The 27,408-nt window shown below is 48.7% G+C and overlaps 2 protein-coding genes, 1 long non-coding RNA gene and 1 other non-coding gene across 8 annotated transcripts in view; all 4 read right to left on the bottom strand.

The window, feature by feature from the left end:
• The window catches only part of Spag1 (sperm associated antigen 1), a 47,347-nt gene extending 28,894 nt beyond the window's left edge, over positions 1-18,453 (bottom strand). The window contains exons 1-10 of one of the 5 annotated variants that reach the window (XM_040730447.1): positions 18,205-18,426; positions 17,071-17,140; positions 15,406-15,547; positions 14,260-14,419; positions 12,828-12,953; positions 10,543-10,607; positions 9,147-9,256; positions 8,353-8,458; positions 4,641-4,771; positions 2,664-2,770 (exon numbers count right to left, since the gene is read on the bottom strand). In XM_040730447.1, coding sequence (XP_040586381.1) covers positions 2,664-2,770; positions 4,641-4,771; positions 8,353-8,458; positions 9,147-9,256; positions 10,543-10,607; positions 12,828-12,953; positions 14,260-14,419; positions 15,406-15,545 — 945 coding nt within the window. In that variant the 5' untranslated portion in view covers positions 15,546-15,547; positions 17,071-17,140; positions 18,205-18,426. The other 4 variants (XM_040730448.1, XM_040730449.1, XM_040730446.1 and 1 more) reach the window with 4 other exon arrangements.
• A 2,502-nt stretch (positions 18,454-20,955) lies between these two features.
• Polr2k (RNA polymerase II, I and III subunit K) lies at positions 20,956-24,261 on the bottom strand. The gene is made up of 4 exons (XM_005072647.4): positions 23,933-24,261; positions 23,090-23,159; positions 22,408-22,500; positions 20,956-21,212 (listed from the first exon to the last, which is right to left on the bottom strand). Exons 2-4 carry the CDS (start codon positions 23,148-23,150, stop codon positions 21,190-21,192), a joined length of 177 nt encoding a protein of 58 aa, XP_005072704.1. The 5' UTR covers positions 23,151-23,159; positions 23,933-24,261; the 3' UTR covers positions 20,956-21,189.
• Positions 24,262-25,891: 1,630 nt separating this feature from the next.
• Positions 25,892-26,053, bottom strand: LOC121133759. The gene has a single exon (XR_005870735.1). It is a non-coding gene; the product is annotated as a U1 spliceosomal RNA (small nuclear RNA).
• Positions 26,054-26,824: 771 nt separating this feature from the next.
• The window catches only part of LOC121133630, a 28,827-nt gene continuing 28,243 nt past the window's right edge, over positions 26,825-27,408 (bottom strand). The window contains exon 3 of the long non-coding RNA XR_005870553.1: positions 26,825-26,971. This is a non-coding gene — a long non-coding RNA (uncharacterized LOC121133630). The remainder of the gene's footprint in view (positions 26,972-27,408) is intronic.

Here is a 27,408-nt window from a genome sequence, read left to right as displayed (position 1 = left end):
AGATGCATGTATGCTCAGATGTGTGCACTCTCAGAGATGTGTATACACTCAGAGAGATGCGTGCACACTCACAGAGATGCATGTATACTCAGAGATGCATGCACACTCACAGAGATGTGTGCACTCTGAGATGCATGCACACTCACAGAGGATGTGTGCACACTCAGAGATGTATATATACTCAGAGATGCATGCACACTCACAGAGGATGTGTGCACACTCAGAGATGTATATATACTCAGAGAGATGCGTGCACACTCACAGAGATGCATGCATACTCAGAGATGTGTGCACACTCAGAGATGTGTGTATACTCAGAGATGCATGCACACTCACAGAGATGTGTGCACTCTCAGAGATGCATGCACACTCACAGAGGATGTGTGCACACTCACAGAGGATGTGTGCACATTCACAGAGATGGACACTTTATAGATGAAGCACCCATAAGGACTGTGAAGGACAGTGTTATAAGTTCCGAGATACTTTATGCCATCAAAAAGAAAAACATTTGCATGGTCCCTCCCCACTAAATACTTTAAAATCATTTTATTTGGTGCTTGTGAGAGAGTACGCCACATGCATGCTGGTGTCTGCAGAGGTCAGAAGCGGGTGTGATTCCTTGTGGCTGGAGTCATAGGCTGTTGTACTCTGCCTGGTGTTCCTTCATGCACGCATACGTGGGTGCGTGTGCACGCACATGAGTGTAGAGGGGGGTGGTGTCCTAAAATTTGAATTCCTCAGTCACCATGCAAGTCTACTGAGCACACAGCACTCATATAGGTTACTCTGTAAAATCCCTGTGGGGCTTGGGAACAAGGGGAACATGCTGACTGTGAGTAAAAACCCTCCTGTCTGACCTAAGACACGGTGGTGGCGGTTGGAATGAGAGTGACCCCCACGGGCTCATATTTGAAGGCTTGGCCCCTGTTTGATGGATCTGTTTTGGGAAGGATCAGGAGGAGGTGTGTCACTGGGGGTGGGCTTTGAGGATTCTATCTCCCTGTCTGCTGATTGTGGATAACATGTAAGCTCTCTCTCTCTCTCTCTCTCTCTCTCTCTCTCTCTCTCTCTCTCTCTCTCTCTCTCTCTCTCTCTCTCTCTCTCTCTGAGCACATGAGCACACCCAGCACTTGGGAGGCAGAGATGGGCAGATCTCTAAGTTTGAGCCCAGCCTGGTCTACAGAGAGAGTTATGGGACAGCCAGTGCTACACAGAGAAACCTTGTCTTCAAAAAACAAACAAAAGACAGAAAACAAAGATGTAAGTGCCCAGCTGTTGCCCCAGCGCCCTGCCTGCCTGCTGCCTCGTTCTCCGCCATGGTGGTCACGGACTCCCCTCTGAAACCGTAAGCCAGCCTTCAGCTAAATGTTTTCTTTTGTAAGTTGCCTTGGTCATGGTGTGTCTTCACAGCAATAGAGCAGCAATGAAGACAGATGCTTATGTGTACCACTAAAGCTGCTGACATTCCGTTTCTTTCCTGGTGCCTGACAGCTACTCTTAAGGCCTCAGTTCAGAACTGCAGCACTGAGCTGCTAACAACACCCTCTGTGGCCTTGGTGCTCCCTCATAGCCCTGTCTAGTAACTCATTGAGATTATCTCAGAGAAAAGGCACTGACCCCATCAGTATAGAAAAAAGGGCTTGTTATTCAGTGATAGCTTCAAACGTCTGCTTAACTCCTTATTTCTTGTTAAGTTGCTGTTTGGTGGCCATGGGGACAAGCGACTGTACTGGGAGCCGGAACCAGCATCCTGGGCCAGCTAGGTGACTTTCACCGAGCTACCCCTGGTCCCCACACAAGCTCTCCTCAACAGTTTGCTCTCTTCCATGTCAACACTTTGTTTAGCTGCTGACTCATTCTCAACGTGACTCAGCCAGACGGACACCACTTTAACACACATTCAGAAACAGCTAGGTGTGGTGGTACAAATACATACACACCCTTAATCACCAGCACTTGGGAGGCAGAGGCAGGTGGATCTTTGTAGCACGAATTCTAATTGCTCTTAATAATAAAAGCCCGGAGTCAGATATTAGGGGTCGGGGGAGCTCAGAGAAGCAAAGCTTCCAGCCACCTAGAGAGCTCTCACCTCTACCAATGCTCAGACCAAAGGGGCGGTCCTGTCCTCAGACTGCATCATTAGACTGTGCTGCTCCTCAGACTCATCTCTCTCCCGTCTCCTCCCCCGCTTATAGTCCTCTCTGCCCACCTACCTGTCTCCACCTCCTTAGTGCTGGGATTAAAGGCGTGTCACTCCAAGTGCTGGGATCACCTTTGTGTGAGCTCTGTTTCTCTTCTAGACCAGATCAATTTCATGTAGCCCAGGGAGGCCTTGAACTCACAGAGATCCCTCTGCCTCTGCCTCCCGAGGGCTGGGATTAACGGTGGGCGCCACCACCGCCTGACCTGTATGGCTAACTGGTGTGGCTGGCTTAGCACTCTCCTCTCCAGGCAAGCTTTATTTGTTAGATCATAAACAAAATATCACCACAGATCTCTCTGAATTCACTGCCAGTCTGGTCTCCCTAGCTTGTTCCAGTCTAGCAGGGGCTACATGGCGGAACCCTGTCTTAAACTCCCCCCCCAAAAAAAATAAATAAATAAAATCAGAAACAGAAAGTTACAGGACTCGACGTTAAGAAATCATTTTCTCTGCTTACCCTGGCCAAATCATTATGAGGCTCCAGGCCCAGCACCTCTTTCAGGTCTTCCGCGGCCTCCTGGAGCTTGTTTTGGTGTTTGTACACAGTGGCACGTCTCAGGAGAGCTGAAAAGGCAACACAAACGCTCCGCAGTTTAACGTGTGTGCAGCGTGAGGGCTTCAACGCGGTTTGCAAGGACACCAGCGGGCAGAGCCCGGGTCCGCGTTGTAGAGCATATAGAACGTGACCCGGCTGTACGGGGAGGGGCCTGCATGGGGTGTCCACCCCGGCTTCTTGGATTCCGTGACACTTTCACTCGTGCAAATCACGCTGTGGTCAAACCCACCCTCCGTTCTTTCCCCATCCTCCCCCGCAACTTCTCGCTTCCAATTTCATGAGCTCTTCTTAAAACGAACAAAACCTGAGTCCACTCAGTACTGTGTGGATGTGTGTGGGCTTAGGGAGTCTCCTGAAGCGTGAACTGTGTGGGGATTTGGATGAGAAACATCCCCCAAGGGCATCAGTATTTGAACACTTGAGAAAAAAAAATCAGGCTTTATAATTCTGAAATGTGAGAAGTAGCATACTAGATGAATTTTAATATGCCATCATAGCACACAATTAGAAATCAAGAGAAGTTCTCTCATTCAATAACTTAGTTTTAGCCTAGAGTGAGCCATGAAAACCTAAAGGATAAATTATTTAACCAAACTTCATTATTGTGTATTGCCATTGTTATTCAGGTCTCTAAATTCCCATGAAGAGATACTCATGATAGGAAATTATTTCTGTAATTTTTTTTCTTTTTCTTTTTTGGTTTTTCCAGACAGGGTTTCTCTGTATTGTTTTGGAGTCTGTCCTGGAACTCACTCACTAGACCAGGCTGGCCTCGAACTCACAGAGATCCTTCTGCCTCTGCCTCCCGAGTGCTGGGATTAAAGGCGTGCGCCACCAACGCCCAGCCTTATTTTTTGCAATTTTTAATTCTAGAATGATTTGAGTTGTCAGAGAGTTGTAAGCTACCATAGATTTCCCATAATCCTCCAGGGAGCTTCCTCGGCCGTGAACATTTCACCATCTCTTGATTGGCTTCCACAATTCAAAGAACGAAGGACCAAAATTCCGAGTCGGACTTATTAAAAGTAGTGTTCCTGAGGTAGTGGTTCACACTAGGAATCTGACACTATGAACGGTGAGGCAGGAGACTCACTCAGTGACCAGCAGGAGACTCACTCAGTGACCAGCAGGAGACTCAGTGACCAGCAGGAGACTCAGTGACCAGCAGGAGACTCAGTGACCAGCAGGAGACTCACTCAGTGTCCAGCAGGAGACTCAGTGACCAGCAGGAGACTCAGTGACCAGCAGGAGACTCACTCAGTGACCAGCAGGAGACTCAGTGTCCAGCAGGAGACTCACTCAGTGTCCAGCAGGAGACTCACTCAGTGTCCAGCAGGAGACTCAGTGACCAGCAGGAGACTCAGTGACCAGCAGGAGACTCAGTGACCAGCAGGAGACTCAGTGACCAGCAGGAGACTCAGTGACCAGCAGGAGACTCAGTGACCAGCAGGAGACTCACTCAGTGACCAGCAGGAGACTCACTCAGTGACCAGCCGGAGACTCAGTGACCAGCAGGAGACTCAGTGTCCAGCAGGAGACTCAGTGACCAGCAGGAGACTCACTCAGTGACCAGCAGGAGACTCAGTGACCAGCAGGAGACTCAGTGACCAGCAGGAGACTCAGTGACCAGCAGGAGACTCAGTGACCAGCAGGAGACTCACTCAGTGTCCAGCAGGAGACTCAGTGACCAGCAGGAGACTCACTCAGTGTCCAGCAGGAGACTCAGTGACCAGCAGGAGACTCAGTGACCAGCAGGAGACTCAGTGACCAGCAGGAGACTCACTCAGTGTCCAGCAGGAGACTCAGTGACCAGCAGGAGACTCAGTGACCAGCAGGAGACTCAGTGACCAGCAGGAGACTCACTCACTGTCCAGCTACCTTTTATGTTTCCAGGCTCCAGCTCCAAGGCCTTCTCGCAGTCTTGGAGAGCGCTGTCCCATCGCTGTGATTTGATTTCCGCTTGTGCTCGGTTGTTATAGGCAGACACGGTGGGAAGGGCTGATAAGCTCCTATGAGAGAAACGGACGGGCTATAGGGAGGCCACAGGCAGAGAGACTCGGCCGCAGTCACGCTGTGGTTAGTGTAGGAAGTGTCCCTTCCCCGCAGGCTGGTGAGAGGCTCTGGAAGCATCAGGAGGCCAGGCCTAGCGGAAGAGCAGATTACTGGGACTGTGTCCCTGGGCTTCTCTCTCTGCCCCCAGTGCATGGACGTCCCCATCCCCGCCCCCTTCCCGTGTCCACCATGAAGTACATAGCTTATTCCCACCACCAAGATGTCCATCCTCACTTCAGAGCCAGCCAAACCGCCAACCACGGGTTCGACCCTCGGGAGCCAAAAGGAAGTCTTCCTTTCCTGAAGCTGTTGTTCCCAGGTATTTAGATCACAGCTATGCAAAAGTAACTGGTACAAACTATATCTAAAATAAACATAGACTGTCTAAGGGCTGAACTGTGCCCCTTAAAAGTTTGTATGTTGGGATCCTAAGCCGGGATGTCTCGGGCGGGATAGGGGTGTATTTGGATGTAGGCTTCAGAGAAGTCATTAAGCCAAGGATCTAGCTTCAGTGCTGGCCTTGGTTCAGTCCCCGGCACCACTGCCTTGGCTCCTTTCCCTGCCACTGTGATAGACACAACAGGACAACTTAACCCAGAATGGCTGGTTTGGCTCATGGTTCAAATACAGTCCACCGTGGTGGGCAAACCACCCTCTGCACAAGCAGGGAGCGAGAGGGAGGTGAATGTGTCCTCCTGCAGAGCACCCTTCTCAGTCTGTGCAGTCCAGGGTCCTTGGCAGGGAATGGCACTGCCCACAGTGCCGACCCAACCCAACCCAATCGAGATAATGATCCCACACAGGCAGGTCCAGGGACCCAGCCCCATGATTCTAGATTCTGTCAAGGCTACAAATAATGCTACGCATTACCACAACCGCCACCATAAAACATTTTTTTTTGTTTAAGATAATTAAGTTAGCCGGGCGGTGGTGGCACACACCTTCAATCCCAGCACTCGGGAGGCAGAGGCAGGAGGATCTCTGTGAGTTTGAGACCAGCCTGGTTTACAAGAGCAAGTTCCAGGACAGGCTCCAAAGTTACACAGGGAAGCCCTGTCTGGAAAAACCACATACATACACACACACACACACACACACACACACACACACACACACACGCACACACAGTTAATATGAGGCCCTTAGTGTGGACTCTATTTAACAAAACTGATGCCCTTATAAAAAGAAGAGATTGGAACCAGATAGAGAGACAGGCACGCCATGTGAGCAGATAGGAGAAGACAGACACCTGTCAGCCTAGGACAGAGGCCTCTGAAGAAACCATTCTTGTCTTCACCTTGAGTTTGGACTTCTAGCCTTCAGAAGTGTTAGATAAACATCCTGTTCAGGCCACTAGGTCTGTGGTATTTGGGGATGGCAGTCCTAGCTAAATAATGTAACCGCTGTCAGTGAAATTCCTGACATAGAGTTCCCTCCTCACAGATGACTCTAGCTTGTCCCAAGCCGACGTAACACTAGCCGGTACACCTGCGGCAGGCCTGAGTAGTTCATGCCATCGTCGTGACCGAGGGGCCACTTCACAGGGGGGCATTACTGCTCTGCCGCTGGAAGACGAGATAATATGTGCACTGGAAAATCTAAGGTGTGCCAGTAGCCACAGCAGTAAATATCAGACAAGACTCACGCCTAGGCAGTCGGCTTGCTGTCTTGTCTCCAGGGACCGCCTAGTCCTCACAGAGCCTCTGAGACGGCAGCCAGCCTTGGGGCTTTAACACCTCGAGGGCATCAAGGCAAGAGAGGTAAGGCATCTGCCCCAGGCCCGAAGGCCGCAGACCTCGGTTCTCTGGCCACTCTAGTGCCTCAATTCTTCAACTAGCTGACCCCCGCATCAAAGGAAGGAGACATACGTCACGCCCTGTGACGGACGGGAGACTCTGCACTAGTGAAAACCCACAGCAAGGAAACAAAAGCTGAGTGACATGGTGGGTGTGCCTGAAACCCCGGCACCTGAAACGAGGAAGAGGGAGGATCAGAAGCTCAAGGCCAACCTGGGCTCCTAAGACTATCAGAAAAAGGAGTGGTGGGGGGGGGCAGGAGGATGGATATGAGCAGCAGGGCTGATGTCCACCTGATTGAATGAGGACGGCTGTACTGAATGAACAATCCACGGGCAATCCTTCCATTGGTCTCTACTGAAAACCTGCTATGAGCCAAGCCCTCCACCGGGCAATGAGGAGACAATGGTATAACACGAGGGCGCAAGCGGGCTCTGCCCTGGGAGCTTACGGTGCCTTCGCTGTCAGACCACACCCATTTGAACTGTGCCTTTGAGAAGAGCTACGGAGGGCTGTGTCAGCTGACACCTGAGTTGGCTAACCAGGGGACAGCGTGCCGTGTTACGGAGTAGACGCCTAACCTGGCTGGGAAGTCAGGGAAGACACCGCTAAAAAGTCAAAGCATGGGCCAAGCCCTCAAACATCCATGGAGGAGACCTTTTGAGTCGCAAGTGATTCCAACACAGGCTATTCAGTTTATTTATGTGGTTTCAATAACTAAAACATCACTTTAATTTTACATGTATGGTTGTTTTGGCTGCATATATGTCTATGACCACATGTGCTCCTGTCCAGGCGGTCAGATGCCTTAGACAGTAACAGTTGCAGTGTTTCTTAGATATGATAGGTATAAAATTTCGATAGATTATGGAGTATTTGGTAGTTGTTCTTATTACATAAAGTCTTACTACGTTAAAGTTAAAACTTTGTTGTTTAGAAAAAAGTGGGAATTGTTGGGGAATATGACTTTAAGGAGTGTTACTTTTGTTTATGTTGCATTTGTTTTACTCTGTGAAGCTGTGGCTCTTTGCCTGCCTAAAACACCTGATGGTCTAATAAAGAGCTGACCGACAATAGCGAGACCGGAGAGAGGGACAGGCAGGGCTGGCAGTCAGAGAGGATAAATAGGAGAAATGAGGAGGAGAGGAGCAAGAGAACAAGGAGAGGAGAACTTCAGGGACCAGGGGCCAGCCGCCCAGCCGCCCAGCCGCCCAGCCATGGAGTCAGAAGGAGAGTAAAATATACAGAAGAAAGATAAAAGCCCAGAGGCAAAAGGTAGACAACTTAATTTAAGTTAAAAAATACTTCTAAAGCTGGGTGTTGGTGGCGCACACCTTTAAACCCAGCACTCGGGAGGCAGAGGCAGGCGGAACTCTGTGAGTTCGAGGCCAGCCTGGTCTACAGAGCGAGTTCCAGGGCAGCCTCCAAAGCCACAGATAACCCTGTGTTGAAAAACAACAACAACAAAAAACCAGCTGGCAAGAAACAAGCCAAGCTAAGGCTAGGCACTCATAGGTAACAGTAAGACTCTGGGTGTGGTTTGGGAGCTGGATGGAGGGCTCCTCAAAAAGCCAAGAGTAAACCATCTCATTACACGTGAGGTCCTCTGGAACTGAAGTTACAACAGGTTGCTAGCAGCCATGTGGGTGCTGGGAATTGAACCCGGGTCCTCTGGAGGAACAGCCAGTGCTCTTAGCCACTGAGCCACCACCCCGGCCTCAGCAAGAAGAAAACTGACTTGCCTGGTGTAATACATCACGGCCTCTTCATAGTCCCCTGCGTGGAAAGCCTCATTTCCTTTCCCCCTTTCACGATCGGCCAGATAGCTCCTCTCCTTCTCAGTTAGACCTAGAAATAAACACACGTGACAACACCCGAAGGCAGTTTCTCTAAAAGCTTAAACGCATGACTCTGTCTTCGGGCAGCCCTGGTGACAGAACCTGGGGCCTCAGGCATGTCCAACAGGCACTCTAACATGGAGTGACATTCCCACACCCCGAGAATACTTATTCTAACTGGAGCGGAAAGCCGTAGATTAAACAAAACAAAACATTTTCCTGGGTGCAGGGCTATTTCTTTTCTAATCACCCCCTAGTTTTTTGAGGGGTTAGTGTTTTTATGACTGACTCTGCTTTAAAGTTTATGTGTGGGCTTCTGGTGAAAAACTGTCTTACTTCTTTTGTTAGATGCCATAGGAAGGGGATTGAAAATAGGAAATAGAAAACAAATGAATATCCTAAGAAAAAATGGGTTTATGTGCAAACTTGGCTATAAGGGAGGCAAGCAGAATGCCAAGGTCGTCAGTAGCTACCTGTGGGGTTCAAGGCCAACCTGGGCTACATGAGGCCCTGTCTCAAACAAAATTGAGTAACTAAAGACAGAAATAAATTTGTTGGGAGTAGTCAAGCCTGGCCAAAAATCTACAAACTTTAATAGAAATCAACAGTGCTCAAAGACAATGTTTCCTAGGCTGTCAAGGTTTTATCGTAATTAAAAGGTTGGAAAATGGCTAATTGTTCCCATATTCTCTTATTACCTGCTGTGTCTATTTTTGTCTCAATTTTAGACAAATGAGCCTTGTTGTTTACCATTGTCTTTTCTTTGCAGTCTTCATCAATTTTCGAACATTCCTTTTCCACATCAAATCTGAAAGAACAACGAAAATGGGGGAAAAATGAAAAGCATGTTATAAGAAACAAAACTCATTAGTGTATCTGAAGATGAAATGCTTGTGAGAGACCGTGTTGGAGTTGTGAGTTGGCGGTTTTGTTTTGTTTTTCTGTTTGTTTGTGTGTAGGGGGAGTTGTTTTTGTTTTTCTAAGACAGGGTTTCTCTGTGTAGCCCCGACTGTCCTGGAACTCACTCTGTAGACCAGGCTGGCATTTAACTCACAGAGATCCGCCTGCCTCTTCCTCCTGAGAGCTGGGGTTAAAGCCATGTGCCACCACTGCCTGGTTAAGATTTTTTTTTCTAATGCCAGCAAATATTTGCATCTACCAAATGACATCTTTGGGAAAGCCACAAGTTAAAACACAACATTCATGCCTGCTTCACATACATGTAACCTACACACAGTTTCGTATAATACTTTAAATAATTCTATGAATGAAACAGAAGTTTCATGGTGTAAAATTACCCACTGGCGGTGCTAAGAGTTTCAGATTCGGGAACATTTGGACTTTGGATTTTTGTGTTACCAACGTTCAACCTGTACTGTGTCCTTACTCTTATTCAAGGCACTCCTCACAGGTTTGCTCCTCGAGTCCCTGCATCCCTTCTTAAAATAAGCAATTGCCTGACACGGTGGCACCCACTCATGATCCCAGTGCTGGGAGGCAGAGGCAGGCGGATCTCTGTGAGTTCAAGGTCAGCTAGAGTTACATGGTATGAGCCATATTAAAAAAATGTTTTTAAATCTAACCTGTTTTGCAGAGCAGTGGTGGGTGTGCACTTTTAATCTCAGTAATCAGGAGGCAGAGGCAGGTGGATCTCCGTGAGTACACAGCTACAGAGCGAGTTACAGGACAGCCAGGGCTGCACAGAGAGACCCTGTCACAAAAAAAAAAAAAAAAAAAAAAAGGAAAAGAAAAGAAAAAGAAAAAAACAACAGCAAAACTCACAACCAAACTTAAATCTAACCTGTTTTGTGGTTGGTTTTATAAACAAAATGATATTTAAAAAAAGGTATTATTAATAAAAAAATGAAAGGCGTTTAGACTATCCAGGTGTGGTTGTGCATGCTTGTAATTATCGAAACTGGGAGTCTGAGGCAGGGGGACACTGAGTTTGAGGCCAGCCTGGGTCACACAGTGAGACCCTGTCTCAAAAGAAACAAGAAAGGGCAGGAAGTGTCTATAATATTTTAAAGTGTAGAATCTAATGGTAGACAAATTTTCAGAGACAAGTTTTAAGTGAAGAAATATGAAACATACTTATCCCACTCGGCATAATCCCGTGGGACTTTCTTCTTAGCTGGCTTGCTTTTAGGATAGGTTCCCTGAAAGAACAAAATCATGACACAGTCAGTCTAAGATTGCCAGGACTTATTATAAATGCACTGTGAACCACGGGAGTAAGATACATAAATGGAATAGATCAAAAAATAAAAAGGTTCCCCTGAGTGTAAAGCAACTCCAGTATCCTGATGTAATCCTGATATAATAAAAGGCTGTGGTAAAAGATTTCAAATTAACCTGTAGTTAATCCTGGGCACTGTCTCACAGATTTTTAAGGACATACATACATATTTGAAACTTGCGTGTGAACATTAATTAATGGTTTTCTTAAAAGAATGGAATTCATTCTTTCAGAGCCAAGGCGTTTGGAGAATATAACGATTTCCCTGTGTCTGAGCCCTTTTGTCGTGACAGACGCCCATTATGAACTAATTCTACAGAACAAAAAAACCACCAGCCAATCAACCAAACAACCAAACAAAACCAAACAGGTCGTAGCCAAACAGATGAGGGGACGGTGCTGCAGCTAAGGGCTTCCCCTGTCTGTCCTCAGCCTTCGCTCTCCTCCCTGCCTGCTGAGTTCATCTTGCTGAGGGCCATGGGCTGTCTGGAGACAGGGAGCACAACCACCGAGGCCTCACCAGAAGGAACAACAGGTCGGCTCTCCTCTCCTCCCTCCTTAGAGAAACTGCAGGGACGGGCTCCAGGGAGCTGGCCAGGGGTAAAGCCACCCAAAGTAGGGGGCAGATCCATTGCTGACGGTGGGGAGCAGGAGGGAACCACAACAGCCATCAGACTGGGGGTCTTCGTCCCCCTCGGCACATCCATCGCACAACGCTGCCCGGGGAACGCACCAACCAGACCAGGGTTCGGTTCCCAGCACCTGCATGGTGGCTCACAAAACACCACACACACACACACACACACACACACACACACACACACACACACACACACGGTGTGCACATGTACATAAAGGCAAAACACGTACAAAACAAATACATATAAAAATATTCTTAAAAAATCAACCTCAAATTAGACAGGTGTGTGTGTGTGTATGTGCATGTCTGCGCGTGCGCGCGCGCACGTGTGTGTGTGTGTGTGTGTGTGTGTGTGTGTGTGTGTATGTGTACACAAAATAAAAGAGAAATAGCCAGGCATGACGGTACACACCTTTAGTCCCAGCACTTGGGAGGCAGAGGCAGGCGAATTCCTGTGAATTTGAGAACAGCCTGGTCTACATAGTAAGTCCCAGGTTGGTCAGAGCTACATAGGAAGACCCTATTCAAAAAACAAAACAAAATAATAAACAAATGTAAGTTAACAACAACAACAAAATATAAGGCTAACAAGAACACAGAAGGGAAAGCCTTGAGTAGTCACTCTGCCAGAAACAGCAAGGTGATTGGGACTTGCAACTCCAATAGACCTGTCTTTGGGAGAGCCTGGACTTAAAGGGGGCGATTTGCAAGCCCAAACATGGAGCAACCGCAAAAGAATGAAAACCAGAGAAGCGCATACACTAAGGAGTGGATACCACACACACACACACACACACACACACACACACACACACACACGTCTCTATGTGCTTAACCCGTCTGTGTGGCACCTCACATGCACAGTCAGCCGGCTTACACAGTGGCGTAGCCTCTGCACCTCTACCCGATAGGCAGGATTGGTCCCCGGAAGTCCCGAACACCGGGCCATATCTTTCACGCTTGAAAAACTGGCCAGAAAGGGAGAGCCAGAATAGCACAGGGAGAAGACGAAAGATGATGATGCCAAGATGTAAGCCTTCAGGAAAGACGGCTTCATTTCCATCGCCAAATGATCAGATCTAGCTTACACAAGGGGGCAGCCGGGCTATTTGGGAAGATAAGGAAGGAGGGCCACAAGTTCAAGGCCAGCCTACAACACTGAGGGAGACACTGTCTCAAAATAAAGAGTGGAGGAGGGGTAGAGCCATAGCTTAGTGGTACAGCCCTTGCCGAGAGTGAGGTCCCAAGGAAACTCTGGTACCACACTAAAGGGAAAAAAAGGAGAAGGAAAAGGAAGAGAGAAAGATGGAGATGGGAAGAAAGGAGGAGAAGAGAAGAGGAGCGACCGCATAACCAAAAGAGGGAACTCTGCACACTCAGTCACAGTGCACCAGGAGAGGGAAACCCTCCATCCACACTTACATCCCTGTGAGCCACAGCCACCACCCCGCCCCCCGTCAGCACTGCCCCCCCCACCCCGCCCCCACCAGAAAGGCCTACCTTGCCGCTCTGAGGGCTGTTGTCTGAGCCACGGACTGGAGGCAGATGATCTTCCACTCCTCGGTGTGTTTCGGGGTCATGGAAGTGTCTCGTATTTTCCTCTCTTTTGATTTCTGATACCCAGCTCTGAAAAGGACAGAGCAGAAGGCAGCTGTAGAGTTTGAAGCCACTGGCCATGTGTTAGGAAGGACTTTTTCCTCAGTCCACTTCCTATGCCATTCTCTCTGAAAGGTCCTTCCCTTTTCTTTTTAATTGCTAGAAACGCCCATTACCAAATTTACTTTATTAACTATGTTTTTTACCATGTAGGTAAGTCTCATTAAGAATATTTGGGGAGGCCGGGCGTTGGTGGTGCACGCCTTTAATCCCAGCACTCGGGAGGCAGAGGCAGGCGGATCTCTGTGAGTTTGAGGCCAGCCTGGTCTACAGAGAGAGTTCCAGGACAGCCTCCAAAACAATACAGAGAAACCCTGTCTTGAAAAAACAAAAAAAAAAATTAAATCATAGCAAATGGCCAACAACTTATAATTAATAGTGTCTCGTGCGTTATTTTGGGGCTAAAGTGGCAAAGGGACCCAGGTGGGGGGGAATCTTGTAACACGCTCATGAAAAAAATTCTTATAGAACAAGGGTCAGGCCTCTAGTTCCAGTACTCAGAAGGCAGAGGAGGGTGAGTCTGGTCTACATAGAAAGTCCCAGGACAGCCTTGTCTATATGGAAAACCCCAGGACAGCCCAGGCTACATAAAAAGACCCCATCTCAAAATTAACCAAACAACCAACCAAACAACAACAAAAACCAACCAAGGATCAAAGGGAACTTCCTAGTTTGACAAAAACGTACCACCAAATCTGAAGCTAAGATTATACTTAATGGGACAGGCTCATTTCACCTGTGAGGGTAGGAAACGGACTCATACGCAGAGCTAAGTGAATGGGAAAATATACACCGTCCGTGAGTGGGAGTCTCAATACTGCTAAGATCTGGTGCACAGTTAACAAAAAGAACGGGTGCTCTGTGTTCTGGCTGGTTTTCTGTCAGCCTGACCCAAGCAAGAGCTGTCTGAGAGGAGGGAGCCTCAGTTTAGAAAAACGTCTGCAGAAGCTGGGCTACAGGCCAGACTGCAGAGCATGTTCTCAGTTGGTGGCTGATGGGGGAGGGCCCCCCAGGACTGGTGTCCTACATGCTATGAAAGCGGGCTGTGCAAGCCATGGGGCAGGAGGATCTCTGTGAGTTCAAGGCCAGCCTGGTCTACAAGAGTGAGTGCCCAGGACAGGCTCCAAAGCTAAGCAGAGAAACCCTGTCTCCAAAACCAAACAAACAAACGAACAAAGAGCAAAAAGAGGCCACCACTAAAAGCCGTCCAGTGGCAAGCAGAAAGGCCAGAATTTTAAGTCATATACGCGCTGCCCCAAACTGGTCTTCACTCTACCTTTAAGTCACTGTCGATTTCTTCCCACTCCTCCGCTGTGAAGCTGGACGCGGTCGCTGCAGGCTTATCCTTCCGCAGGGCTCGACTTCCAGGGGCCAGGCCCGTGAGGCGCTTCTCACAGAACTCTGTGAGTTCAGGGTAATAGCCCTCTTCACCGGACCTTCAAGAGCGGTTATAATCTTAGGTTAGCGCCTTATTTAGAGGTCCTCTAGGCTGTTGGTTTGCAAACTGGGTTCCCTGGGACCCCTGGGTTCTTTGTTCTCCAGGGCTGTGCAACCCACTCAAGAAGCAGACTTCCTTCCCTCGAAAGCCAATGACAGCATCTCTCTGGCCTCCTTGGGCATCGGCATACATGTGGTGCACATATATGCAGACGTGCATACAAAATCAAAATAAATCAATCTGTGTTATTTGAAGCAGAGAGGGTCAGAGAAAATAAAAACAAGAACCAGTGAAGAGCTAAGCATCGAAACCATGTCCTGGCCAGGGGGCTGGCTCACGAGCCCCAAGTGCTCGCCAAGTCAAATCTCGAAGAGGAAACCCAAACGGGGTTTGGTTGGGGGTCCATAGGGCAGTGGTTCTTAACACAGGTTCTGAGAACCACCCCAATTTGACAATCCATAGCATTGTTAACAGCCCATTTTCCTCCTCAGGCTCTCTGAAGTACAGACGCTGGGAATGAGGCCCTTAAACCTGCATTTTTAACAACCACACACACACACACACACACACACACACACACACACACACACCCCGGGGATGCATGCATGCATACAGTTTGACAGCACCGTGGGGCTCTGGTAGCTTCCTGTTTCCTGCCTCCCCACTGTCTTTCCCTGTGACCAGGCAGCAGTGAGTCGCCTGTGTGGTCACGCCTTCCCCGGCAGCTGTGCTTACGGCTGCTTTACCTCTCCTTGGACAAGGCAGAGCCAAGATGAGGATGACTCCCTTGGATCCAAATCAGCCTGTCCCTCGTGGGAAGTACACGGGCCCAGAGCCCTCCAGAACCACGGTGTGTAAAACCAACCTGGAAGCCACGTTCTAGCCTCAACATCCGGAAATTCTCTTCACAGTAGAGGGCAATGGCATAATTAACACTGGCATGCTGAACTGAGAAGTTTTATTTTATTTTTTTTAAATGCTCACCTCAGCACGCAGAGAATTTTTTCCAGGTGTTTTATGTCCGAACATTTTTCAATATACTGGAAATCCAAATGCTCAACGGGGATTTTGAATGTCTTTGTTGTTCCAAAGCTCCACAATGATGGGCAATCCTTAGCAGCCATGGCTGAAACATGGAATAAGAAAACAGATGGGACCCAGTGCATATTATAAGTTAGCTCAGGCTGGGTAGCAGAGCAATCCCTGAGTGCATTTGGAGGAAAAGGGGTGGAGGGATTGTTTTTCCCCTAAGAGGAAGGCTGTTTTGAACCTTCCCTCTGATAACAATTGTTAACTTTAGCTGCGTCCACCTATTCCTCAGGCATGCTATCTGAGTCTTTGTTTTGTTTTTCGAGACAGGGTTTCTCTGTGTAGCTCTGTAGACCAGGCCGGCCTCAAACTCACAGAGATCCGCCTGCCTCTGCCTCCCGAGTGCTGGGATTAACGGCTTGCGCCCCCAATGCCTGGCTGGTATCTTAGTCTTCACCTTACGCTGGGACAGAATGGCAGAGAGGGTTTTGGTGCATAAACTATGCTTTATAAAAAAAAATAATAAATTTGAAGACTTTCTTGATGAAATAGAACTCCGTGCCTCTGACATGAAATGAAGCTGTCACTGACAGAGAACCAGGGTCCTCTTAACAGACAGGTGACAAAGCCTCCTGCAGTGAAGTCGTGTGTTTTAACAGCTTCATCTGTTTTAGAACTAAGTGTGGGGCTGGCGAGCCGGCTCAGCGGCTGAGAGCACAAGGCCCGGGTTTGATTCCCAGCACCCGCACCTGGCTCACAGCAAGTCCTTCCAGGTGATCTGGAGCTCTCGTCTGGGCTCTGTGGACACAAGATGGGCGCGGGACACAGACATGCACGCAGGCAAAGCACCTACATCCATAAAATACTAGTTTAGTTTTTAAAAACCTCTTCGGTGCTACATCCATAAAATACTAGTTTAGTTTTTAAAAACCTCTTCGGTGCTGCTCTCAAACTTAAGAATCGAAAGAGTTAGCCGGGCATTGGTGGTGCGCGCCTTTAATCCCAGCACTCGGAGGCAGAGGCAAGTGGATCTCTGTGAGTTCGAGGCCAGCCTGGTCTACAGAGCGAGATCCAGGACAGCCTCCAAAATAATACAGAGAAACCCTACCTCGAACCCCCCCCAAAAAGAATCTAAAGAGTTAAAAGGTGTGGCAGCCCACGCCTTTAATCCCAGCACTTGGGAGCAGGTGGGAGCCCTGTGAGTTCTAGGCCAGCGTAGCTTTCGTAGAGAGTTCTAGGCCAGCCAAGGCTACACAGTGAGACCCTGCCTCAAAGTAAATAAATAAATGGCATTCACTGTTTGAAAAACTTTTGAGACTTGCAAAATGTATCTGTCTTAAAAACTTCACGCTAACAAATTCGGGGACAAAACAAAGACCCAAACCAGTTTCTGTCTCTGTGACAAATGCCATCAAAAAGCAACCTGGGAAGGACAGCATTTAGTTCATCTTACAGTCCATCGCCGAGGGAAGTCACGACAGGAACTCCTGCAGGAAACCTGAGGCTGCTGGCTTGTCCCTACGGCTCCAGTTCAGCCACCTTTCTGATACCTTCCAGGACCACCCAGGGTGGGGCGGGCCCTCCAACATCAATAAGTAATCAAGAAAATATCCCACGGACCTGCCAGTCTGACGAGGGCAATTCCTTAATTTCAATCGCCTCTTCCGAGATGACCCCAGCTTGTGTCAAGCTGACAAGAACAAACGAACAAACAAAAAACCAACCAACACAAACAGTATATACTACAAATTTTCTGTGGCAATAGTCCAGCTCACACCACGCAATAAAAAAGCCACTCATCAGAATTCACAGGCTTTTTAAAGTCCTCAAGTCTTTGTTTCTTTTGCTTATTTTCGTTTTAGTTTTTTTTTTCTGTGTAGAATCCTTAAGCCTGTGGCAATTAAAAAAGTTAGCTTTTGGGCAGGAGAGAGATGGCTCAGAGGTTAAGAGCACTGGCAGCTCTTCCAGAGGTCCTGAGTTCAATCCCCAGCGCTCACATGGTGGCTCACAACAGTCAGTAATGAGATCTGGTGCCCTCTTCGGGTCTGCAGGCAGGACACTGTATACATAATGAATTTTTTAAAAAGAAAGAAAACATAGCCGGGCGTTGGTGGCGCACGCCTTTAATCCCAGCACTCGGGAGGCAGAGGTAGGCGGATCTCTGTGAGTTCGAGGCCAGCCTGGTCTAACAAAGCGAGTTACAGGGCAGCTAGGACTGTTACGCTGAGAAACCCTGTCTTGAAAAACCCAGAGAAAAAAAAGGTCACTGCGTGTTAGCCGGGCGTGGCATAATGCCAGCTCTTGAGAGGGCCGTGAGTGCAAGATCATCCTCGGTTACATAACCAGCATAGCCACCGTGAGCTCCCCGAGACCCTGCCTCGATATACATACACATCCTATTACTCAAAGTTATCCCCAACTTCCAGAGGATGGTTTATGCATTCTCTAGAGTTTTCCCCGTACGTCTTCGCGGCCTGTCTCTAAAGCTTGCTCTTGTGGCTGGATTTGATTTTTATTCTCCATTATCCTGCTCCACGCCCGCTTCCCCTATTTCCTAATCAGCGCCTCAGTAACATCTCCTGGGCAAACCGCAGCCGCGTCTCGTGGTAACCCTGGTAACCGGAAAAACCTCGCTTCTCCCACCGAGGCGCCCTCTGCAGGCAGAAGCGGGAACCGGCATCCCCGGGCCATGGCAACCGTTTCCAGGTACCGCGGGCCCGGGGGAAACCGCCTGGAGCTCGCCCTAACGCCAACCTGCCAGCGTCCGCGTCGGGAGTCGTCCCCTTGGCCTTGGGCTGTGGTTCCCCGGGGCTGAAGCAGTTAGCGGTCCCGGGGACCCCACTGCGGCGTCCCGGCCCCGACGTCCACCACCGCGGGGGTCAGCCTGCAAAGTTCCAATCGTCTTCCCCGACCAGGACGGACGTTCCCGGGCAGCACGCTCTCGCCCCGTGCGAGTGTGCGGTCCCCGCCCCGGGATGCTCACCCTGCGTCCCGGGCGAGCGACGCGACCGAGCGCCGTCTGGGAGCAGGTGCTCCACGCCCGGGGGCGGAGACTCAGCCCTCCGCCGGCCATTGGCTACCCGGGCTGTCCATCCGCCGGTTGGCCTCACAGGCCCCGCCCCACTGCTGCCCTCACCTGGACCAGAACTCGGGGCGGGCGTTTCCCTTCTCTTTTGGTTTCAGTTGTTTGTTTTTTTTCCTTTGGTTTTTCGAGACGGAGTTTCTCTTTATTGTTTTGGAGCCTATCCTGGAACTGGTTTCAGTGTTTTCCAGTGAGGTAAAACGTGCTTCCATGCTGTCGTACTGCAAAGTGGTGCCTTGATTAGAATTCCCAGACTGGGGGCGTTGCACCCCGGGTTTATTTCCCTACTGTCTGTCCTCCCAACAAGAATAAATGGGAGGCATACTCTCCTCTTTCCAGAGAGCCTGGCGATGAGCAAGGGACCCCACTGTTTTTCTGGAGATACAAATATATTCAATGAATGAGACGCTAGAGACCGTGTGTGGAGAAATTTACTTCCATTTTAAATACGTTTCAGGCTCGTTAAGAGAGATTGACGAGGCAGCTGGTGCTGGTGTGTGCCCAGCCGGGAACAGAATTCAGTAAATTCTCCTCCTCTTTGTGTTTAAGTGCAGACAAGTCTGCTGGCCGGGACCATCGCGGGCATAAAGAACTAACGATGTCTTCACATTTACACTGCGTGTTTGTAGATGAAGACTCAAGCCTTAGGCCGCTTTACTAAAGTTGTTGTGGAAACAGCTTCACATTGCAAAGACACCACACCTTAGGCTGGAGAGATGGCTCAGCGGTTAGGAGCACCGGCTGCTTTTCCAGAGGTCCTGAGTTCAATCCCCAGCACCCATCTGTAATGAGATCTGTCACCCTCTCCTGGCCTGCAGGCACACATGCAGACAGAACACTGTGGGCATGATAAAATCTCGGCGGGCTTAATCCCAGCACTTGGGAGGCAGAGGCAAGTGGATCTCTGTGAGTTCGAGACCAGCCTGGTCTACAAGAGCTAGTTCCAGGACAGCCTCCAAAGCTACAGAGAAACCCTGTCTGGAAAAAACCAATAAATAAATAAATAAATAAATAAATAAATAAATCGTTTAAAAAAAAAAAACACCCCATTCCAGCCACAAAGTGAGTTTCAAGCCACCACCTGAAATTACACATCATCGACTTGCAGCAGAGAAACAAAGCCCGTGTAACAATCTGGAGAGCGGCTGTCATTCCGTGGGCTCTGTGGTTTTCTTTCTACATTTTGTGCTTTCTTCTGGATCTGTGCTGAATTGGAAAATGTCAAAACCATCTGAAGAAGGCAAAAATACCAGCCCTCATAAAGAGAAGTGCTGCAACCAATACACAAAGGTTTCAAGAAAGGCCTGGTCAGGGGCATACAGCTGATCACGAGGGGTGCTCCGGGTATTTGGATCCAAAGTTGGACACCACAGGCCACTGTTATTTACTTGTTTACCAGCAAGGTCAGGCCACAAGCCCAGCCAACTTGGTGAGACACAAAGTAAAACTTGAGGGCTGGAGATAGATGGTGGAACAGTCCGGCAACCACGAAGACCTCAAACTAGCTACGTAGTCAAAGATGACGGTGAACTCCTGAATCCTCCTGCCTCCACCTCCCAAGCACTGGGATTACACACAGGCTCCATGACAGCCAAGTCCCAGAATTTATTCTGTGGTCTGAGGCTATGTGTACCTGTAAATGTGAGGAAACAACTGTTTTTATACCCTTAGCCATCTTTTAAAAACATTATTTCGAAGTGTGTGTATGGGTCTTTGTGGAGTGTATGAGATACCCCAGGAAGCAGCGCCAGATTCTCTGGACTGATCGGGCGATTGGGAGATAATGCAGCATGGGTTACCCAGGGCCTCTGAGGCACAGCAACTGCTCTCAGTTCCCGAGTCAGCCCTCTGGCCCACCCATCGCTCTTATTCTACTTGCTTCTAATTTCTTTATACAGTTTTTGACTTCCTACAAGTTTACAGACAGCACGTACAATGGTATTCTGGACGGTTTACAGTTGTAAACAAACGGAGTACAGTGGTTTCCAAGGAACTTGTTTCTTCAGACCTTTAGAAAAGGGGTCTATAAAACTACACTTAGAATCTTTAAATGCATTTTATTTATTTCCTCTTTGTGGGTATGCTCCTACAGGCTAATCTGATGTGAGCATTTTCTCAGCTGAGGTTTCCTTTTCCCAGATGACTCTAGCATGTGTCAAATTCTCCCCCCCCAATGCCCCCTCTCTCCCTCTCTCTCCCTCTCCCTCTCTCCCTCCCTCCCTCCCTCCCTCCCTCCCTCTCTCTCTCTCTCTCTCTCTCTCTCTCGCTCGCTCGCTTAAGTCTTGGTGTGCACGAGGAGGTTGGGGATTTCAGAAATTAGTTCTCTTCCCACAATACCATGTGGGTTCCAGGCCTGGTAGGTGTCAAAAGTACCGACGTGATGACCAGAAACTTGACTTTTTTAACAAGACTGAATAAAAGTGTGGCTTGGGGAAACAATTTTAATTTTCCTTGTGTGAGCGATTACAAGCACAATAAGTTAAAAGCCGTATGTTAAACCAAAATTTCCTTTATACAAGATATTAAGATACAATCACATTTCTAAAATGAAACCATAGGTATACAGCTGTAGTTGTGAGAAAGCTAGGCCAAACGCTATAAAGAGAAACATCAAAGGGTCGCGTGCACAAATGAATGTGCTCCTGAATTCCCACTCTTCATCGGGCATCAAAGACCACCACTGTTGACTGAGTTAAGGATTTTAAACAGTACATAAAACTATGCATAGTTGAGGTTTCCAAGTTTCCACCTCTGCCCCAAGCTTGCTATTTCATATAAAATGAACAAAAGAATGAACTTCACTATGGCCACCCTAGGCTATCTAAAAAGATAACGTACAAAACTTCCATTTTCATGAGTTCACGCTCCATTATACAAAAGATAACAATATAAATAAATTTTAAAAGACACTACCCAAAGATAATTTTAAAACATTGAAACACTTGATGACTTTTAAGAGTCTCTGTCAGTTATGCTGAAACAATTTCAGTATTTGGACTAATTTGTAGGCCATTTTCCACTAGGTTATTAATTTCTCCTCCCATACTTTAGATTGCCCATAAACTAACAATCAAGAATGACGCCTTTGATCCCAGCACTCGGAAGGCAGAGGCAGGCAGATCTCTGTGAGTTTGAGGCCAGCCTGGTCTACAAGAGCGAGTTCCAGGACAGCCTCCAAAGCCACAAAGAAACCCTGTCTAGGGGGAAAAAAAAAAGACTACTTTTAATAAAGAATTCCTGAAAAAAAAATATTTACATAAACCCAAATCAACTATTTTTAAAATTACTTAGAGCTCATAATGAATGGTACATGAAAATGCTAATCATGTTGACTTAAAAATTTAAAAACCCTATTAACTATTTCTTGGATTTTTACAAATATATTTATTTAGGTTTGTTTTATGCACATGGGTGCTTTTGCCTGCATGTGTGTGTATAGACACACACTTGGGTCCCTTATACAGGTGGAGGTCAGAAAAGTGATCAGACTCCTGGAACTGGAGTTGCAGATGGTCATGAGTGATTAAGTTGGTGCTAGAAACAAAACCCAGGTCCTTTGGAAGAGCAGTCGATGCCCTTACCTGCCGGCTAATACATCTCTCTAGCCTCTATTTGGTTTTTTAAGACTGTATCTCATTAACCAGCTCTAGCTTGCCTGGAACTCAGATAGCTCAGCCTGCCTCTGCTCCCCAAGTTTGGTGAAAAATAATTCCTAATTAAAATAGTTAATCTAGTTATACCGCCTTAGGAGGCTGTCACATTCTCAGTTTTCTCTAAAACAATCCAAAAGTTACTGCTTTTATCAGAACTTAGTCTTTATCAACTTGAGTATTAGTTATTTCCTCTTTACATTTGTATTCCAATCAAAAGGATACATCTCTTAGTCCTTTTCTTGTACATTATCCTGTATCCACATTCTCTGCATCTGATTGGATCCCGGGACTTTATTTCATTTTCAGTGTGACACTCTAGGAAATAAAACACGTTTAGCCAGTGCCTGAAAGAGGAAACACTACAGGGAAGCAAATATAACCACGGGCTTCACCAGGACCAAGGCAAGGAATCAAAGCTTTAATACTAAATACACCGAAGAGGAAGGAAAAGAGTTGTCGGCAGCGCACCTTTTCCTGATGAAAAGACGAAATCTTTTTTTTTTTGTTTTTTGTTTTACGAGACAAGGTTTCTCTGTATTGTTTTGGAGGCTGTCGGTCCAGCCCAGCCTGGAACTCACAGAGATCCGCCTGCCTCTGCCTCCCGAGTGCTGGGATTAAAGGTGTGCGCCACCACCGTCCAGCTAATGTGCTCTGCATTGTAACTTTGAAGATCAGTACTCACATAAGGAAAGTTGAAGTAAAACGTTTCTACTTAAGTCCAGCAGTGGTGGCGCACGCCTTTAATCCCGGCACTCTGGAGGCAGACGCAGGCAGATCTCTGTGAGTTCGAGGTCAGCCTGGTCTACAGAGTGAGTTCCAGGACAGCCAGGACTACACAGAGAAACCCTGTCTCAAAAAACCAAACCAACAACAAAAAAAGTTCCTACTTAAATGCTAATCTTACCTCCACAAATATATATCATCGGCTGCTGCTTTGGGGGTTGGACGTCTTTCTGCGTGTCCATTGCTGGTGCCTGAAATCAGAGCCAAAGACCGAATCACAAGGTCATCACTTGATGACTCCGGGATGAGGAGCAAAAACTCAGGTGTAGAATTGTTTGCCCGGAATGCAGCGGCTCGAGGATCAAACCCCAGCCTTACAGGAGGAGGAAAATAAAATCATAATTCCTGAAGGACGCATTCCCAACAACATTAAATCCATCACTCTTCACACACGGAGCAACCCAGGCTCAGCACAGCGGCTTGTGCCCACTGTATCCCCACTGAGAAGCAAAGGGGGGCTGGAGAGACGGCTCAGAGGTTAAGAGCACCGGCTGCTCCCTAAGAGGTGCTGAGTTCAATTCCAGCACCCACGTGGCGGCTCCCAACTGTCTGTAACCCCAGTTCCAGGGGAACCTGACACCCACGCATAACACCGATGCACATGAAATAAAAATAAGCAAAGCAAAAACATGAAATAAAAGTAAGCAGAGCAAAGGGACCCGGAGCTGGGCGGCGACTCCAGCAAAGCCTCTCCCGTCACTGACTCCACCGGGCGCCTTCTCGTTAATCATTTATTTACGTGTTTGGTCTTGGGAAGACGCTCCCCTCTGCAGCCCAGGCTGGCCCCGAACTCGCTGCACAGCCTAAGCCAACCCTAAAGTCCCGGTGTCTGCCTGCTGAAGGCGTGGGCACTCCCCTGCCTCCGCTTCCCTCTCCCGGCCACCCGGGAACGTTTTAAAACCAGTTTTGTTTTGTTGTTTGCCCCCTGATTCACTTCCGAAAGCCCCAGCCGCCGATCTCTTACCCCAGCAGCTCAAATGAGCGACTCGGTGGTGCACGCCAAAACTTCCGCCGGTCCTCAGAGGCGGACTCGCTACCGGCGCGGACCGCGGACTTCCGGCGCCGCGTTATGACGCAGGAGCCCCGCTCCCTCCGCCCCGTTAAATTGAGCTGGCCCGGTGCGTTTGTGTCTGGAGCCGGTTGGCCCGAGCCTCTGCTCCTCTTTGGTGGCCCGTGTGGATGATTTGTTTGTTTCCCTCGCTCCCCAGGGACGCCGCAGCTTGGCACCCGCAGGTTCGAGCCTCTCCAAGGGCGCAGAGATGGCGGAAGCCTCCCGGAGGCCTTGCCCGGGCAAACGGCGACAGGCTCTTCGGCTTGCTGCCTTCTCCCGGGCTCCCCTCCTCTCCACTCTGTTTGCGGGGTGGAGAGAGAGAGAGGGAAAGAGTCTAGGGAAAAGGGCCTGGCGGACGAAACACGCCCTGAGCAGAGCCAAAGGAACACTTTGTCCCTGGGATCAGAGCCAGTGAGAGAAATGCACCCTGACCATGAAACTAGAGCCAAAAGGCTGAGAAGGAGCAGAGAAGCCGGGCGTTGGTGGCGCACGCCTTTAATCCCAGCACTCGGGAGGCAGAGGCAGGCAGATCTCTGTGAGTTCGACGCCAGCCTGGTCTACAGAGTGAGTTCCAGGACAGCCTCCAAAACAATACAGAGAAACCCTGTCTTGAAAAACCAAAAAAAAAATAATAATAATAATAAAAAGGACCAGAGAAAGAAACACACTTTTTCCCTGAATCCAGAGTCAAATCTGACCCTGACCCTGTGCAGAAAACTAACCAATCCTCTAGTAGAGCTCTAGCCAATCTGAGCTCAGCATTGAAATCCCCACCCTGGAAGCCCTGTATAAACCTTGTGTCTATTCAGTTTGTGTCTGTTCGTAGTGCCCAGCTGGATTCTTCCCTCCCAGTCTCTTGAATGAGGTTTGGGTGACACCTTCTTTCGCAAATCCCCTCCTGCTGGAGCAGAGCCGATACACTGGGGAAGCCTTTCCCTGAGTCAGGGCTGTAAGCTGCTAAGCTTACTGTGACCTGTGGTACTCCTCGGCTCCCGAGCTCCAGGATACCTTTCCATCCGACCTGTAACATTTAGTATTCTTTGGCTCCCGAGTGCCATAATCCATCCCTGTCCATCACATCCGATCCTTCGAAATGCTTACAAAGAGGAGGTCTGAGGCGTGGTGTTCATTCTGTGTTGCCCAGGCTGGCCCTAAGCCCACGCAGCCCTCCACCTTTGCCTCCTGGGTGCTGAGATCACCAGCACAAGCGATGATGCCATCCCTCCTCCTCCCACTGGGAGGCAAAGGCTTCCCTCCACAAAGCAGCCCCATCCATTGCTCCCACCAGTTGGTGGCTTCAGCTTTTTCTTGCAGTACCCGCCCTCCGGTGTTTGCTCGCACAGAGTGAGAGAGAGAGAGAGAGAGAGAGAGAGAGAGAGAGAGAGAGAGAGAGAGAGAGAGAGAGAGAGAGAGAGAGAGAGAGCTCTCAAAGATCAAATGTTTAATTCAGTAAAGCGCATATGCTCACATCATTCATGTTCATCCATAATGGAGTGGAGAAAGCGAACTTATCCAAACAGTTGTCCATTCTTAAAAAATTTAAGAGACAGGTTCTCCCTCCCAGTACACATCTCAGTCTGAGACCCTGAGCTCCCGTCTTTTATTCCTCTCTGGTGCCGGGATTAAAGGGGTGTGTGTGTGTGTGTGTGTGTGTGTGTGTGTGTGTGTGTGTTACCACTCCCTGGCCTGTGTGGCTGAGGCTAGCCTTGTATTCTGATCTCCAGGCAAGCTTTATTAGACCATGAAATAAAGTAAGTGTCTTTAAATCTGAAAAATGGCAATACAGCGGTTATCTGGACATTTATAGCCACCGCAAATAGTCCTTCCTTATTTACATCGGGGTGTAAATAAGTAGATTACATCCTTTATTTTTGAAGGAGAGTATGAATGCAGCCCACCCATGAATTGTGCAGCTGAGTCCCCCGCATTTGGGGAGATTGCTGGTGTCATCACATCTAGAATTCAGTGGACAAGCCTCGCCCCTGGGAAAAACCATCTTCATGATTATAGCATCTCCTCTTGCCAGACAAGTATATCATCTGCCTAGTTAGGTTTCCCTAGGAAGGGAAACATTCAACTGGGGTGTCTCACAGTGCAGAGGCTTTGTCCGTTGTCATCATGGTGGGATATGGTGGCATGAAGGCAGACACCGTGCTGGAGAAGGAGCTGAGAATTCAACAGGAAGTGAACGGAGACACTGGGTGTGGCTTGGGCGTATATGCAACCTCCAAGCCCACCGCCACGTTGACGCACTTCCTCCTACAAGGGGCACACCTCTTAATAGTGCCATTCCCGATGAGCTTACTGGGGCCAAATACATTCAAACTATCACATCATCCTATTGGTCGGAGGAGATGCCCTTGCATCCTCGACTGACCTCAGATCCGTGTAGCTGATGACCTTGAACTTGTGGTCCTCCCGCCCCCACCTCCCAGACGCTGAGATTACAGCTGTGCTGCCACGGTGACCAGTGTGTGCATTGCCGGGTTAGCCCAGGGCTTCACGCACGTGAGGCAAATGCTCCACCAACTGAGCTCTATCCCCCCACTCTAGATAAGTGAATTTTAGAAGAAGACGCCTGGGGGGGGGGCTGCAGAGGGGAGGGGGAGCTGCAGGGGGGAGGGTTGTCATCACTGAGCAAAGCAGGGTGAAATGGCTATAAGGAAGACTTTATCTGAAGGGACAGGAGAGCGCCATTTATTGCATGTGGGAGTGGGGGGGCATCGGCCCCTTAACATTACATTATTACCATACTCCCCCCAAAGGCAGTTCTGTTACCCCCTCGCCCCACCCCCTCCTCCCCCCATGCTGCTGATTCTGCCGCTGAGCATGTTGGTCCAGGCTGTTCACTAGCTGTCTTCCTGAGTAGCACGGCAGCTCTCTACTGGTCTCCTTCCAGCGTCCTCACTCCGTTCCATTCTGTCCTCCGTTTTTCTAAGATGCTCTCGTTGCCTGAAGGATAAACCTCAGAGCCTTAGCATTCATCCAAAATTCTTTTTTTTTTTTTTTTGGTTTTTCGAGACAGGGTTTCTCTGTATTGTTTTGGAGGCTGTTGGTCCAGCCTGGCCTCAAACTCACAGAGATCCGCCTGCCTCCCAAGTGCTGGGATTAAAGGTGTGCGCCACCACCACTGCCTGGCCTCATCCAAAATTCTTGAGACTAATGTCCCCACCTGTCAAGCTTTTCTCCTGCCCTTTCAGCCATTATGCCATGGTTCCCAGCTGTAACACTATGTCATCATCATCATTGTCACTGTCACTGAATCTCAGCCTGGAACTCCCCATGTAGATCAGGCTGGCCTCAAATTCGCAAGACATGCGCCTGCGTCTGCCTCTGCCTCCCAAGTGCTGGGATTAAAGGTTGCGTCACCACTCCTGGCTACAATTTTT

Source organism: Mesocricetus auratus, unplaced genomic scaffold (genome assembly GCF_017639785.1).
Source record: "Mesocricetus auratus isolate SY011 unplaced genomic scaffold, BCM_Maur_2.0 Super-Scaffold_100023, whole genome shotgun sequence".
Taxonomy (NCBI): Eukaryota; Metazoa; Chordata; class Mammalia; order Rodentia; family Cricetidae; genus Mesocricetus; species Mesocricetus auratus.
This window is presented reverse-complemented; position numbering and strand designations above follow the sequence as displayed.

Excerpts from the sequence above, each read along its gene's own strand:
- Polr2k (XM_005072647.4), bottom strand. The coding sequence starts at position 23,150 with ATGGACACGCAGAAAGACGTCCAACCCCCAAAGCAGCAGCCGATGATA. Across the intron at positions 22,501-23,089 it reads GATGATATATATTTGTGGAG|AGTGTCACACTGAAAATGAA; the intron begins GTAAGATTAGCA and ends TTTATTTCCTAG. Across the intron at positions 21,213-22,407 it reads CAAGAAAAGGACTAAGAGAT|TGGTGGTCTTTGATGCCCGA; the intron begins GTATCCTTTTGA and ends CTCAGTCAACAG.